We start from the raw sequence: 16,368 nt of genomic DNA, 5'->3' as shown, positions 1-16,368 counted from the left end.
TGAGTGATATATGTGATTATTATTTAAATCTTATGTGATATAGTATAAGATTTAAATTAGATAAGGTTGTTGGGTTTAGGTGATATATGGAGTGGAGCCCACTAGTACTACTATATTAGGGGTTAGGAGTGAAATAGAAAAAAAAAATAAGGATTGGAAGAGCATAACAGAACACGTGCATAGGGAAGTAGAGGAGAAAAAGTGGAGAAATCTAGAACTGATCTACAAGAGGTAAGGGTTTGAATTCATATTTTCTATTTTGGTATAGTAGTGGGTAGTGATAGAAAGCATGATTTAGGAAACTTAGGATGCAGATTTTTCTAAACTGAAAGTGTATAGTTTGTATTTAGGGTTTTGAAAACGAAAACTCAGCAGAAATTTACGAGCTCTTGAACCCTTTTTCGAGCTATGTTAATGATCAAATTTGAAGTAGTCTTCATAAAAGTTGTAGCCCTTTCTGTTATAAAACTTGTGTCGCTGGTTTCACGTCGTTCAGACGTCTGTAGCTTAAGTTATATGTGTTTTAGTGAGGATGAGTTAAGTTGTCTCGTTTCTCACGAGCTGTTGTTAGTGTTAGATTTTTCCTGAATTTTATACTTTGAATTTCGACTTGAAAATTTACAGGGATTTAGAAAACTGGTAAAAGAACCCATAGTAAAAATATTAGAATTTTTGGAGAGTGTTACTTTGAATTTCATTATATGGTATTGTTTCTAAATTGATGTTATGTTTTGAGTTGCTAAGTTACTGTGATTGCTAGTTGTGTAATTGATAACATGTAAGCTATGTTGTGTGAAATTGGAGATGATTTGTATTGTTGAGTTGGAGATGAATATGCTAAATAGTTAGGACTTAGAGATGGTCCGAATATGCATATGGTTGTTGAGTTTTGCACAATACACTCCATAGTTGTCAAGAGGCAATGTTTGCTAGTTCTCGTGGAGGCTAGTAAACATTGCATCTTGACAACTATGCAGTGTATTGTGCAAAACTCAACTAACATATGCATATTCAGACCATCTCCAAGTCCTAATTATTTAGCATATTCATCTCCAGCTCAACAATAAAAATCATCTTCAATTTCACACAACATAGCTTACATGTTATCAATTACACATCTAGCAATCATAGTAACTTAGCATCTTAACACATAATTAACATCAATTCAGAAACATCACCATATAATGAAGTTCAAAGTAACACCTTCCAAAAATTCTAATATTTTTACCATGGCTTCTTTTACAAGTTTTCTAAATCCCTGTAAATTTTCAAGTCGAAATTCAAAGTATAAAATTCAGGAAAAATCTAACACTAACAACAGTTCGTGAGAAACGGGACAGCTTAACTCATCCTCACTAAAACGCATATAACTTGAGCTACAGACGTCGGAACGACGCGAAACCAGCGGCAAAAGTCTTATAACAGAATGGGCTACAACTTTTAGGAAGACTACTTCTTCAAATTCGGACATTTAAACAGCTCGAAAAAAGGTTCAAGAGCTCGTAAATTTCTGCAAAGTTTTCCTTTTCAAAACCGCGTCATGCTCCACGCGCTGCGCCACCCGCGCGCAATCTGCGCTACCCCCTTCTCTTCCTCCCACAATTCATAACCTTAAATTCAAACTATCCACTTTCAGTTTAGAAAAATCTGCATCCTAGGGTTCCTAAATCATGTTTTCTATCACTATCCACTACTATACCAATCTAGAAAATATGAATTCAAACCCTTACCTCTTGTAGACCAAATTCTAGGTTTCCTTATCTTTTATCCCCTTCTCTCTTTCACGCTTCTTTTCTGCTCTGTTAACTTCTCCAATTTACAAATTCTGATTTCTTTCTTTCTATTTCACTCCTAACCCTTAAATAGTCATACAATAGGCCCCACGCTCAACTACTCATTATAAAACCTAAAACCCATATTTATCTATATCTCATAATCACTTAATTATCTAATAAAATCACTTAATTACCATATATCATAATAATAATTAAAATAAAATAATAAATAACCTAATAACGGAAAATAGGGTATTACAAGTACTGTGAGGGAGCCACCATGCGTCGCTGAAGTCGAGGCCAACACCTTTCCTCGAAAATTCCTTGCCACAAACCCAAAGCCCGAAGCCGCGTCCACATTGATCTTGACCGTATCCACCGGTGGTGATTGCCTGCGCCTCGCCGAGCCTAGTCGCTCACCAGAACCTGCAATTTAGGTGCTCGTGTCGGAGAATACAAGATACTAATGTGTTTGGAAAGAGAAGTGATTCTTGCGGGGTTTTTTCATCATAAGAATCGAAGCTAAGACATTGTTTATGAGGAGTCTAGTATGTACTATTTGAACAAACTAGTAGTTTGATTTTTTTTGTTACATCAGAAAACTAGTAGTTTGATTAACAACAACACATTACTTTTTTTTTTTCTTAATTACTAATTTTACTTTTAAAAAAATGCATGTTTGACCTGCTATACCCGGTTGCATGGTGCGATGTAATTGCCGCAGGATCATCCTCTGTGATCCTCTGCTTCAATGGCGTCGCTAGCTATGCTCTCTGCTTCTTCCTGATCGAAACCATCATCCTCAATTTCCAATCACAGTTCATCTCCATTCTCACTACCAAAATGCTGCGATTTCACTCTCTCAGATTCTCCTCTTCTCTCTTCGCTCCACCTTTACCTCTCTCCCCAGTTTCCATTTCCATCACCAAACCCACCAGGCTCACACCACGAATGGCTTCTTACTCCACTTCCTCTTCTTCTTCCAAGCTCTTGTTCCGTCAGCTTTTCGAGAAGGAATCATCCACTTACACCTACCTACTCGCTGATGCTTCTCACCCTGAAAAACCAGCACTTGTAAGTTTCCTCCCAAACTATTAAAAATTGAATTTTGAAGTGTGTATTTGAATATTCATGGGAAATTTTCATCTGGGTCGGAAGCTTTTATTGGATTGGATAATGGGTTTCTTTTGTTTTGGTGATTCATGGATTTTTTTTTTTTTTTTTTTACAAAAGTTCAGTTGATTGACCCGGTAGATAAGACAGTGGATAGAGACTTGTCCCTCATTCAACAACTGGGGTTGAAGCTTGTGTATGCCATGAACACACATGTACATGCTGATCATGTCACTGGGACTGGCCTAATCAAGGTTTGCTGCTGCTTTGTGATTTTTTTTCCTCTATAGTGAGCAAGAAATTATGTATCTAGCTTAATGTAATTTATAGGATATTATGATCTTAATCCACCAAATAATTTATTGGTAGATGTACCCTTACTCAGTTTATTCATAGAGAATTCTTTTTCAAAATTTGTAATTTCTTTGATGTTAGTGAAAGTAACTTAGGGTGTTTTTGTTATCCATTATTGTATAGAGCAAAGTTCCTGTTGTAAAATCTGTTATTTCAAAAGCAAGTGGTGCGACCGCAGATCTTCATGTGGAGCAAGGCGATAAAGTCCATTTTGGTGATCTTTTTCTAGAGGTAAGTCTGTGGCTGCATGCCTAGTTTGATGCCTACCTCTCATTGTGGTTTTGTAAAGCCTGATAACCAGTGTTATAACTCGAACAGTTTTTCAACGTTGGTGTTGTTTTCTAATGCCGGAGAATTGTAAAAGCCATTATACATTTCACTAAGTTTAAGATAAGGGAATGAGTGGTTCTATATATGCTGCTTGGACTTTCTGTTTCAATATAGTGCTTGGTAAATTTGAGAATTGGGTCCACAAATCTCTAAAATCAGGAAAACTGATAAAATATGATTTAGATGCAGTTTTGGATGTCACCACATGGTTTAAGATATGGCTAGCAACATTTCTAGATAATGGGATCCAATTCTGATTAGTCAAGCAGGAAGATAGATCATAGATACGTCTCTCGTTGTAGCTTAATCACTATGGCTGTAATCTTTTGCAGAAAATATTAAGGCAAATCAAGGATGACTTCACCATATTATTAATTATAGATGAAATAATGAACTTTTTTAATAGTCCTGACTCCTCATATACTTGGGAATTGGGATATGCTAAAAAGAATGATCTAGGCAAAGTTCCAGCATTCCGTCTTTCGGGGTTCCTCTGATTCAATCAACAAGGATATTTTTTTCCCATTTATTTGTTAAATGAATCTCATATTCTCTTGTCTTATCAATAGGCTTGCATGACTCTTGTAATGGTTAGTTGTACCATCCACTCGGTAATATATAATATTGTCTTTATTGCTGTAGATTCGTGCAACTCCTGGTCATACTGCGGGTTGCATTACCTATGTTACAGGCGATACACCTGATCAACCTCAACCTAGGATGGCATTCACGGGGGATGCCCTATTAATACGTGGATGTGGAAGGACAGACTTCCAGGTTCGTACTTTTGACCTGTTTTTGACTTTTTGATAGTTGCTCGTTCTCAAAGGCATTCAAATTTCAAAGATGTATCTAAACAAAGGATGTGTTACCTCTTTGTTGAATGACATGGGGCTGTGTTTCTGACTTGATTATTTCTAATATCCTTTTGTAGTTATTTATTGGTATTTGATTCTCATTAATTATTATGCAGGGTGGGAGTTCAGAACAGCTTTACAAATCAGTCCATTCACAGGCATGAACTTGACAAAAACTTAGAAGAATAGACTAAGAACTTAAAGAGATGAGACATTCTTGAATATTAATAATTAATCACTTTCTCATGTTTGTTTTGTAAATAGATTTTTACACTGCCCAAGGATACATTACTCTATCCGGCTCATGACTACAAAGGATTCACAGTAAGGAACCTTTAACTTTTTGCGTGCCAAATTAATATAGAGTTGCTTATACAAACAATGGTTTTAGGTTAGCACTGTTGGAGAGGAGCTGCAATATAATCCACGACTGACAAAGGATGAGGTAATGTTTGACGATACCTATAATTTTTTAATTCAATCCTTTAATTTGAGCTTATAAATTATAAGAAAATACCCTTTTAGAATCCTAACGGGAGATCATACATATGATTGTGATTTGGAATGCTATAAGAAAATTCATTTTATAGCAAATATAATATTCGCATGGGAGCTAAGCTCTTGACAAAATGATAGACAGAACATTCTATTACCTCTGAATTGGTAGATAGAACTTGTTCCTATTGATGAGCAAGTCTTTCAACAGTACATGAACGTAAGAGTATTAAAAGAGTAATGGCTTTCGATTACATGTTTATCTATCAATATCCTTCATTCAGCTATATGCTTGAAGATGCTATTTGATCAAACATGTTCATGCAATGTGAAGACTGGAGGAGAAATTTGATCCTAATCTTTTATTTCTGCAATGAGTTTTATTAAAAGTTGGACTTTTAGTTGTGATAAGAAACTTCGGACTTATAACTACTCGGTAAAAAAAGGCTTTAAAATGTGGAAATTCCATTCATATTCTACTGCTGGTTAGCCCCGACTCTTGTAGTCTCACAATTGAAAATGTTGGTTCCCCCTTTCCAGGAAACTTTCAAGAACATCATGGCAAGTAAGTGCTTGTTAATTTTTTTTTCTTTTTGCATAGATTGTCAAAAAGGTTGTTTGGCTTGGCCTTTTTTGCTATCGAGTTCTGGTAAAGACAACTACTAATGACACATTTGATTTGTGCAACAGATCTTAGCCTGTCATATCCAAAAATGATCGACATAGCTGTCCCGGCCAATATGGTTTGCGGAATCCAATCCAAAACAAGCTGAGCCTTTATAAGCCATGCTGACACTACAGTCTCACAGTGATGTTATTCAACAAGAAAACCTTGCAAGTTAAGGAAAAAAGAACACTATAATTGCCCTTTGTGTTGAAGAGGAAAATCAAAATTGTATACATTACATTGATGATTGTGCAATTTAATTGGTCTTCGTATTGAAGAGAAAAAAAATCGTAAACAAATAATAAATTGATGATTGTGAATAGATGATTGCTAATACAATTAGACTCCAGTGATTATTCTGTGTTCTGTTATATTTTTGGTTATAGATGTTGTAGCTTCTTACACGTTCAAGTCTACTTTTCAGAATTAACTAGTAAGAGCAGGATTTGGAAATGACTAGTTAAGTTGGAGGATCACAGTTACTTGAAGCAGGACCACATGGACTTAGTTATAAAATGAATGTTGTTAGAATGTAAATGTTTGTTTTTTCCCATCAGGCTTCAACTTTAGGGTAAGTTTCATTTTTGCTACTGAACTTAAAAATCAAAGATAATCAGTGCAGAAGTATAATCATGAATCTAGTGCATCCTTGAATTACTGAGTAATAGTTGAGTCTCAAACATTTTCTGAACTAAAATAAGACCTCCAAAACATTTTGATCTTGATTGTAAAGTAAAAATAAATGGTTTAACTCGATTCTTCGCATATTTTGTAATTAATAAATTCTTTAAAGTTGAATAAACTGAACACTTGATTTACTAAAATGTCAAACTGAATAGTCCTTAAACTTAATTAGAGATATGCATTTGCGGTGAGTTTTGACAACATGAGAATTGTTATGTCTTTCAACAAATAATTTTGCAAACTCTATTATTTTACCAGATATTGAATAATAACTACATTTAATATCTTAACACATAATACATGTTTTAATACAATGTTTAAAAAGATTATTAAAAGGAACAAGTAAAAAAACTAAAACAATTTGACTTCAAAATACAGAATGCACTTCAAATGTAAAAAGTAAAAATAAATAAATTTAAATTGTTAAATACATAACTTATAATACATGTCTATGTATTTAATCACAAGATCAACCATTAATTTTTGGTTCAAACCATGGTATTTGTCACGGATACTCGCACTAAACAGTAAATGACTGACCACAAGTGTTAGTAAATGACTGACCACGAGTGTTTCATTTTCATAGGCGAGAATTCAGCCTCATGGTTAAGGAGCGTTGTGAGAAACTAGCACACCACACCTCATAGTTAACCATTGATTTTTTAATTAACGATAATAACACCATATTTTGTCCAGTGAAATACACCTCCAATTCAGAAAACACTCTCAACAGCATTTCTTTTCCCCCCTTGCTTTTATTTTGTCAGCCACACCATGAGTAATAATGACTGGAAAAGCTCATTATTATTGATTCCCACAGTCATGTAATGAATATCAGAATACAAATTCATTAGTGGAACCTACTTAAAAAAGAATCCAGCAACATCTAGTTGTTGTTTAAACTTGTAAAAACCCTGTTATCTCTTTCACTTCTTTCCTCTCCCACCTTTATTCTGTTCCCTCTTTGCATTCCTCTCCAAAGAACAAATAAAATTTTGTACAAACTATTCACATCTATTCTATAGGCTTACACATGTAACTTTTTTTTGCATGTTCTCTTTGCTCAGACTAAAACATTTGAGCCTCATCTCATCCCATGAAAGCCTTGAAAACTATACTCATAGTAGCTCATCAGATTCAAGTGTTGAAGAGACTGTTGTGTCAGAGGTGGCATCATCAACACTCAAGTTGGATAATTCACCACCAAGAGAGGAAATTTCATCTTCACCACAAACTGAAGGTGCTGGGGATGCTTCAGGGGTGGTTGTAGTAGCAGTATCTGCAGGTGAAGGAAATGAATCTGCATCTTCAGTCTGCTGTTGCAGGCTCCAATACATTATACTGGCTGCAAGAGTGAGAACCATCTTCTGGTTAATCTGCCATGACAATAAGACCAACAAGGAATTAAGCACAGCATAAACAAAGTCCACCCTGGAAGATGTCAACTCAAAATTTCAACATCTGTTAGTATGCTTGGATCCGCCTCTATTTTCTCAGGATCAGTTCTGGCACCCAGTTGTAAAATCTCAAAATTAATATGTTTAATGTAGAAGCTACTCACTCAAGCTTCAAGCAGAATTAATTTTGGTACTGAAATCAATTCTCCAAATTGACTCTCAAACATATATATTTTCATCCAAAATCGATTTTACTCTATTCGAATTGATTCTGAGGCACACACTAAGAGAAGCTTCTTCTCAGAATCGGTTTTGACTTTAGAATAAATTGTAGAAAGATTTCTGAACATGCATTGTGCCATGTGAATGATCTTCTGTAAGAAATATTAATGAGAAAAATTAGATGGTGGCAATCATACCTCCATAATATCCTCAGGTAACAAAAAGATGGAACAACCAAGCTTCCTTGCAACACTGATTGTATATGTGGCATTCAACTTCTTTTCATCATCTACAATATAGAAAACAACAAGTAATGCTAATTTAGCATGCATGATAAAAATAGCAAAGGTATAAATGTTGTGCAAAGGACATGTTTATATCTATTCATCCCCATACAATTGGCCAAAATGCAAAATAGTAACTTCTGCAAGGAATCATACCAGTTTCTCCCTTAGTGACAAGGTTCCAATTGACAACCCTGGGCTCTACAGCACTCAGAAGCTCGAGGAAAAAGAGACCAGTTGACAAGCTCCTATCCTGCATATAAAATTACGTCCAAAATTGTGTCACTATTACTAACAAACCATCATTTTAGTTTACTTCTGTTGGGCATATTTTGTGGAAAATAAACGAAAAAAAATCTTTAGACAGAAAATAAAAACCTTGAAACTCTCTATATGAGAAGTTCTGCCAGTGCTCTTCACTTTTCTGTTTGCCCATTTCAGGATATCAGCATCACTTATCTCTTTTCCTTGGGAATGAGATCTCAAATTTTTCAAAAGTTGAAGCATTGTGAATCTCATCAACTGCCACAACAAAGCTGAAAAATATAGCATTATGTTAGACTGTTACAGCAAGTCTCTTTCAAGGACAAAAACAACTGCAATGCCATCCAATATTTTTCTTTTCATCAAAGATCTGAAATAAAAAAATTTAGTAGTCAATCTTCCACAAACTGAAAGCTAAATTAGGCATGTGGGAAAAGGGGACATTATGTAACAGAAAATCAAGTCCATAACATTTATGGCTTATCAAAAATAAAAGTCTATAACATTTATGTGGAAGCTATAACAAGATGAAAAAGTTACCAAGAATGAGCTTCTTATTTCCTTGCACAATGTCATTGCCAGCTACATTGACTAATGAGAATCTCAGTTGTTTACCAATTTTGATGACCTGATTGCAGTTCTCTACTTTTCTGAATGGCATTCTAATCGGAGGTCTTGTTGCCAGTTTCCAGTTAACTGTTCCTGGAAAAATCTTGTCTAGCACTTCTAGAAGTATCCATCTACTCACAAAAAGTTTAAAGAAAAATAAAACACATTAAAAACTTAGAGGATTTATAAATCAGATTTGGATAACACATTCATTAATTACTCTTTACAAAAATGCGATAAGATTAAGCAAAGATATAAAGTCTCTAAATATTATTGAAGACCACTCCACATCACATTCAGTTCCTTTTTCCCAACATGGGATAGCAGGAAAAATATCTGAAACTTGAAAGTAGACATGAGGACAAAGAAAAGATATAAATTTACATTAACAGATAAAGAAAGGAAAAAAGAGCAACTAAAGGCTGTTAATTCTAAAGAATCAGTGAATAAATATGTGCCGGGTGGCTCATTCAGCGCATGTTTGGAAAAAATGATTCAATTGATTCTAAAGTCAGAATCAATTATGGGGAGAAGCTTCTGTGATTAACTTCTGGGTGTTAGAATCTGAGGAAAAAGAAGCTTATCCAACATGCTATGACTGTTTTGAGATTCAGAAAATTTGCAATTTTCTCGACACATAAAAAGGCATTAGATTTTGACAATATAGTAATGTAATTTAAGAAAACAAACACATACCCATTTCTGACATCCTCAAAAAGATTGTTTACATGAGTGGAAATTCCAAGACTATTGATCCACATCCGGAAGCATCTCTCTTCTCTACAAGTCTGCACATCTTCCGTCATCATCTCAGCATAGGACATCTTTCGAGTATCTGTAGATAGGCCACTCCTGCAATGTGCAGGGCCGTGATTAAATAACTAGAGAACTTATCAGGAAAACTTACAGAAATTTCATATGTAATTCTACTAAAAACCTATGTATTTCTGAAGAGAAATAAAAGTAAAACAATCATGAATTGTCTAGGTAGAATATTTGAACCTTTATCTCAAGGGGAAATTCAACAGTGTTTTTCTGTTTTTGTGTCATCATGTACAAAGAAATGATATAAGTACTTCAAAATAACCAATCAACTGAAGTGTTCAACTTCTACATAAACTATTCTACATGTTATGTAGCCCACAGTCAGACAACCATGCATGCCAATCAGACCGCTGTTTGCCGCAAGAGGTATAAAACTCCGGGGGGATCTCCACATTGGGCTAAAAAGCAAATCACAAGTGGATTACACACCACATATTTCACCCAAAACCTTAAGGCATTGAGTGTATGAGTCCTCTCACTTATAAAGTGCAACACATTCTTTTTCTTTTAATGTGAGACTTCTTACTCGCACTTGATATCACCTCAACACAGTGAATCAATGATGATGATGACAATAAATAAACCAAAAAAAAGAGATCTTCCACCATAGAACAATTGTTTAAACTATGAAGTTGTCTGCATAAAATTAGTTAATAGTTATGCAATTCATTTCATACCTGTGCTGAAACAATTGTGCAACAAATGCAAGATTCAGATTTGAGGTACCCTCTACAATGTCCCTTGGGGTCAAGTATCTTTTGCAGCCCATTTTCTCTGCATGTTCAAGCACTAGATTTGCTCTTTCAGTAGGATCTTTAGTATCCAAGGTGGCCGGATTGCAATGTTCAGGAGCAAGGACATTAAGCAGATAAGCATAAGCCTCTCCATCCTGTAAATTAACAAACATGAATACATAAGTATATTGGATTGGCAATAGCTTAATTCAGTTTCAAATTGTAGAGGCAAAATTAGAAGTCTGGAGTTGTAGGAATAACAAATCTGAATGAACAACCAATACTTTTGGTTTATTTACAATTTATCTAGTTGTATTCTTAAGCATACAAGAATAATGACAAACAAAATTAACAAATGAGAAATTAGTCAAATCAGTATCCGACATTCCTGAGCATAAAATGTTATAAGTGCTCATATACCTTAACATCAGAAGAGTAATTTTTAACAGTTTTCTGGTAACCTCCTCTCTGGAGGTGAAAATTCATCCATTTTAGTAGAACCTTTTCAGGTGACAAACTAAGAAGCTCTTCAATTTCCTGAGACAACAACAAAATGAAAGATGAATCAGTTATAAAAAACAATATGTGAAAAAAGGAACATTTAAATTTGATTTAATATGAACGAAAATAAAATTTAAGGAAGAAAGAAAATGCATATCTCATTACCTGGCTGTCATCAACCAATTCCACGAGTTGAGGTGTCTTCTTGAGGTTGAGATCTGCCAGCAGTTGGATCTGAAATCACAAAGAGTGGGAGGAAAATATAACAATGTCAGATTACTCATTCCTAAAGTTAGAAAATCTATTAGGTCAAGAAGAAAACAAAAAGTGACAGCATACAAGCAAATCCAAATAAGTTAAAACAACTAACTAAAAATGAACAAATGACATATGAAGTTTGAGTATTTACCTTAAAGATTTGGGAAATCAACCCTAGAACAAGATGAGGCTGCAAGATAAACAGCCAGACAATAATGTCACAACAGTGAAAGATTAAGAACTTAAAGGTCACAAGTTAAAAAAAAACAACAACAACAAAGGTCTTATCCTATTAAGTGAGGTCAACAACAAAATTTGTAGGATATTATTGACCATAACATGATTATGGAGAGCTCAGATTGCAAAAACTCACCCTTCCTTCAACCAAGTCCTGTGTGCCTATGTTAACCACTGTGCAGCCTATGGCCTTTGCAGAATTGAGGCATAGAGTATGGTTCTCATTTCTCTCCCAAAGGCTAGGATTTCGTTTGGTATTGATGGCTCGCTCATCTATAGTCCCAGGCACGGCCACATTGATAAGCTTACTGCAAAAGGCAGAATGTATATCAATTTCAGTATATATTAAAGGCTTGTATACACATGAGTAAAGCACAAAATTAGCAGACCCTGCTTATATATACCAAAGAAGAATGCCATCTTTTACAAGTTCGAATAGACCATTTGTAGCTGGGTCCAAAGGAAGATATTGCTTCAGAAATGGGTCATCACCAAGGTAGCTGTTTATGTGATTAACATAACAGGATTTTTCTGATTCACTGATTGTGTGAAGAAGGGTAGTTATGGATTCCTGAAGGAACGATGAGGAGTGCTTTATACCGCCTTGTTTTTCTGTACCAAGGCTTCGCAAATTCAAGTATGCCTACATGAAAAATGTATTAAATTCAAAGGTTGCATACATTTATTACATTAAATAACATGTATTATATTTAATGCATGGCACATAAACTGTTTCACAATGCAATTAATTCAAACAAAAAATCCCAATTTTACAAGTTATAACTTACAACCATAGTAGTCAAAATCGAGATTAAAGTCGCTTAGATATGCTATTTTACAACTATGAGATCTTGTACACTCACATGTTGTTGCTTCTTTCTTATCTTTATGATATAACTTACACACACATGCTATTTTACGACTATGCGATTTATGATTAACACCCCTTTCCAGATTAAAGTCATAATCCCAATTTGACAGCTATGTTCACAGCAAGGAAAAAGTTATCCAATAATGAACATATCAAAGACATGAAATTACTCACCCTTAAGAAGGCTTCAAAATCAATATCAATGGTAAAGTCAGTGCCTGAATCACCCAAAATCCCCTTAATCTCATCCTCCTTGTACATGTCTCTGAATGCCTTGAGCTTCACCATTAGAGGTGGCAAATCTCCTAATGTAACTTTACCATTCTGATTCTTCAAAGAGACAAACTACAACACCAGAATGATGGGCCACATTAGCCAAAAATACAAAAGCATGTAAGGCATCAAACTTGATATATGTATGGATCAACTTCTACTTCCTCATAATCAATTCTGACACATAAGAAGCTACTCATAGAAGCTTCCCCCAGAATTGATTTTGGCATTAGAATCAATTATAGAAGAGTTTCCAAACATGCAATTAACAGAATTGGACCAAAATGTCCCATGTAAGGAACAAAAAAACGAACTTACTTTTGATTTCAGGGCGCGAAGTTCAACCTGCGTAAACTGGCTATGAAGCCATTGATCGGAGACAATAACACCCTCAAATTTTGACATCTTGTTGAATCACTCAAACATAAACAGAGAACCAGCCGAAGAAAAAAGTGTATCCTTAAACTACAAAATTCTCTATAAAAGCTTGAAAACCATTTGCAGAACCAACAATGCCTAGTACTAACTCAACAAACTAATGCCAAATGAAATTTTAGACCGTCAAACTCAAGCACACAGCCAAATCTCTAACAAAACCCCAGCAACAACAAGTGGTTTTTGCTCCTCGCAGTCACCAACCTGTCTCACGTTATCCTGAACAAAATATAAGCTAAAATTAGAAAACAGAACGAAGATAATCAAGGGAGAAAAAATTGAATCTGTTAGATAACTTAGAATTAGTCATCATAACACCCCCATCATTCATCAAAAAATGACCAGAAAGTCAATAATCCCATCAAACACTAGAAAAAGTTGTCACCTGCATCTGAAAATTTTAATTTTTTTCACCTATGGAGTCTCTATGGTTATTTTACCACAACCCCACAACCCCATATGAAAAAACAGAGCAAAGTTCAACTGGGAAGATTGAGATCAAGCGCAAATATCAGAAAGGTACAAGTTGAGTAAGAATCACGCCAAAAACATTGACCCCTTATAGTTATTTCATGAAGAAAACTGTTAACAAGTGAATGAGTGAATGAATGAATGAAAATAATAAATGAGAACATACCTACACATAAAAATGAATCAGATATGTGGTGTTTGTTTCAATGGCCAACTCAACTAACCCTCATAATTTCAGTGGCAGAACAATGAATGAAGGAACATGGAGAGAGTAAAGGGCTAAAGGATAGAGAAGAAGAAGAAGAAGAAGGAAGGATCGAATTTTCTTGATGGGGTGGCAACGTGAGAGAGAGAAGAAAGAAGCAACAACATGTGTATGTGTACAAGATCTACGTGTGGTGTGAGTGTGACTCATTCATATTCATAATAATCATATAATCATATCCTATGATGTTGTTTTTTGTTTCAGTCACGTTGGTGTTATGTTTTGTTGGTAGCAGCGGCCAGAGAATGAGGACCTCAACCGCAACAACTCGCTCTATGCTTCACACACGTCGTAATTCTCTTTTGGTGTATAGTTTTTTTGGTGTTTTCTGTGAACCGACTCAACTTTGGTGTAATTTTTTTTGGATCTACTACAAATGTGAATGAATGGTTGTTGTGATTTACCAAAATTGTGACATTGTGGACCAGCACATTACGCAACATTGTTGTTGTTGTTATGTTATTATTATATTTCCCATCAAATCTCGTGGCCACTTTTCTATTCCAACAAATTAGGATTTAATTATTCCTTTTATGTAAACTAAGATAAAAGATAAAGCAAGTTGACGAAACCGTCAGCATCTTCTCTTTTAAGCAACTAATTATGTGTTTTATTCTCAATTTTTATGAATAGAGAAAAATTCATTGGCTAACCATTACTAATGCGCTGACCGTAGAGAGAAAAATCACTCATGGCATTATTACGTGACAATTTTAAAATGATCCCGATATTTGAACTTTGCTAGACACAACATATGTGTCAATGAGACTAGAAAAAAAAATTAGTGGCAAAACAAATGCGCAACATTGGGGAGGTTAGATAGTGGTTAAAAGTTGCTAGAAAATGTTTTTTTTTTTCATTTTTATATACTTTGCGGATTGTGTGGTTTTTTTTTATCACTGTAAACATTGTATTCCGATTGATGGTCAACATTGTGTTTGGAATTTGAAAATCGACATTTTATATAAATATAAATTCTCAAAGCTATTTGTTGGCCCAATATTTTGGCCCAAAAAACATTCGCTCCAAAGCACACAATGTAGTCGAAAATGGACTGAAAGAGAAAGGTGAAATGTGCCAAATTAAAGAAGAGACCGAATTCGACAAAGGGACAGTGGTGACTGTTGCTACAAGCACGGGCATATTTAACACGTGCAGCATTGACTGGGTCAGGTTTTCACCACGATGGCTGAATACGTGACTAATAGGCGGTTGAAACGGTTGAAGAACACGATCTCCACCACGACGCAGGGAACTTCCGGGGCAAGCAGCAGATCGTGGGGAATCAGACTCACTAACCCATCTAGTGAGGGAAAAAAACCGCTAAGAACACGCGGGACATGGAGCTCTATAAGTAGGAGAATTCAAGTCAAAAAAGGGGTTCCCAACTCAACTCTGAAAAATTCACTAAAAAGCTCTAATGTCCGCATCAATGAGACTCAAGGAGCAAGACGTGATGATGGAGGAGTACGTTGCAGAACCAAATGTTTATCTTTCCTGCATTTAAGCTTGTCGCGTTACTTGTCATTTTTGCTAGTCCTGTTGTTTAATTTCGTGTCGAAATTTACGTTTCTTGCAGTTTCCTTTTTACTTTGTTACACTTTGATCTTCATGTAATTGATCCGCGTTTAATGAAATCCAATTTCTTTTGAATCAGTCATCGTTGTCAAAAATATCAACTCACACACAACACTTTGGCAAGACGTTTTCCCAAAAGGACCCTAATTCTAAACTTCCTTTAGTCGAACTAAGAGGATATTTGTTTACCAAAAACCACCGTAAACAAATTGGCACGCCCGGTGGGACCGTTTTTGTGAAAACTAAGTTTTACATAAGCATTTTGTGTGTTTGGTCTATTGCATGCTACCTGGTATTTGTTACTTGCCTTGCTTGTGATTTACGTTTTATATGCACCTGAGAAGTGGTAAGACTGTAAGTATGACAAGCAATCGAGGAAGAACCTCCCCCCAAGGGTCTAACGTGGGCAATCAGAGCAGTCCCGGGGGAAGTAGCGGTAACAATAATGAAGAAGTATCTACTGGAATGGGGCCTGACACCAATATGTCAACCCAGAATGTGGTGATTTCTGCAGTTGCAGAAATGCCTGTGTCTACATCAATGCAGGCACAAATTGTCCCAACGGTGACAAGGGGAGTGGTAAACGTGCCACCAACCTCATTTATGCAGAATGTTTCTTTGCCCGTGAGAGTCATGCCTTTTGGTATGCCTGCATCTATGATGCAAGGCGTACAAGGTACCTATTCGACATTCTCCGAGAATGTTCCCCCATTTAGCATACCCCCCTTTGGGGCAAATGGGACAATGTTGAACTTAGGAAGTCGAGTTAGTCCTCCTGGCCCTACCCCTGGGCCCAGTTCACAGATTTATTTGTCCACAGGTATGAACTCTGGTTCACTTCAAGCCATTAGGCAGCAAGTGGATGATAG

At 35.6% G+C, this 16,368-nt stretch overlaps 2 protein-coding genes across 4 annotated transcripts; one reads left to right on the top strand and one right to left on the bottom strand.

Moving 5' to 3' along the window:
* The first annotated feature begins 2,496 nt into the window (after positions 1–2,496).
* LOC130733053 (persulfide dioxygenase ETHE1 homolog, mitochondrial-like) lies at positions 2,497–5,940 on the top strand. The gene is made up of 9 exons (XM_057585102.1): positions 2,497–2,849; positions 3,014–3,142; positions 3,366–3,473; positions 4,215–4,349; positions 4,546–4,587; positions 4,694–4,753; positions 4,821–4,874; positions 5,465–5,489; positions 5,615–5,940. Exons 1-9 carry the CDS (start codon positions 2,619–2,621, stop codon positions 5,695–5,697), a joined length of 867 nt encoding a protein of 288 aa, XP_057441085.1. The 5' UTR covers positions 2,497–2,618; the 3' UTR covers positions 5,698–5,940.
* A 976-nt stretch (positions 5,941–6,916) lies between these two features.
* LOC130733052 (fimbrin-1-like) lies at positions 6,917–14,193 on the bottom strand. 3 transcript variants are annotated; one of them, XM_057585099.1, is made up of 15 exons: positions 13,823–14,193; positions 13,069–13,404; positions 12,652–12,822; positions 12,011–12,249; positions 11,743–11,914; positions 11,521–11,559; positions 11,277–11,345; positions 11,031–11,147; positions 10,554–10,765; positions 9,748–9,903; positions 8,983–9,182; positions 8,557–8,714; positions 8,335–8,431; positions 8,092–8,183; positions 6,917–7,651 (listed from the first exon to the last, which is right to left on the bottom strand). In XM_057585099.1, the coding sequence occupies exons 2-15, from the start codon at positions 13,153–13,155 to the stop codon at positions 7,394–7,396; spliced, it is 2,067 nt and encodes a 688-aa protein (XP_057441082.1). In that variant the 5' UTR covers positions 13,156–13,404; positions 13,823–14,193; the 3' UTR covers positions 6,917–7,393. The 3 variants fall into 3 exon arrangements, with proteins under 3 accessions (XP_057441082.1, XP_057441083.1, XP_057441084.1); XM_057585100.1 differs by having other exon boundaries at positions 13,827–14,193; XM_057585101.1 differs by lacking the exon at positions 13,823–14,193 and adding an exon at positions 13,571–13,742.
* Between the last annotated feature and the right edge of the window lie 2,175 nt (positions 14,194–16,368).

Source organism: Lotus japonicus, chromosome 1 (assembly GCF_012489685.1).
Source record: "Lotus japonicus ecotype B-129 chromosome 1, LjGifu_v1.2".
In the NCBI taxonomy this organism is placed as follows: domain Eukaryota; kingdom Viridiplantae; phylum Streptophyta; class Magnoliopsida; order Fabales; family Fabaceae; genus Lotus; species Lotus japonicus.
The sequence above is the reverse complement of the archived record's forward strand: the minus strand, read 5'-3'. Positions and strand labels throughout refer to the sequence as shown.

Excerpts from the sequence above, each read along its gene's own strand:
- LOC130733052 (XM_057585099.1), bottom strand. The coding sequence starts at position 13,155 with ATGTCAAAATTTGAGGGTGTTATTGTCTCCGATCAATGGCTTCATAGC. Across the intron at positions 11,148-11,276 it reads AATTGGTTGATGACAGCCAG|GAAATTGAAGAGCTTCTTAG; the intron begins GTAATGAGATAT and ends TTGTTGTCTCAG. Across the intron at positions 8,715-8,982 it reads AAATAAGAAGCTCATTCTTG|CTTTGTTGTGGCAGTTGATG; the intron begins GTAACTTTTTCA and ends TATATTTTTCAG.
- LOC130733053 (XM_057585102.1), top strand. The coding sequence starts at position 2,619 with ATGCTGCGATTTCACTCTCTCAGATTCTCCTCTTCTCTCTTCGCTCCA. Across the intron at positions 3,474-4,214 it reads TTGGTGATCTTTTTCTAGAG|ATTCGTGCAACTCCTGGTCA; the intron begins GTAAGTCTGTGG and ends TTATTGCTGTAG. Across the intron at positions 4,350-4,545 it reads GTGGAAGGACAGACTTCCAG|GGTGGGAGTTCAGAACAGCT; the intron begins GTTCGTACTTTT and ends ATTATTATGCAG.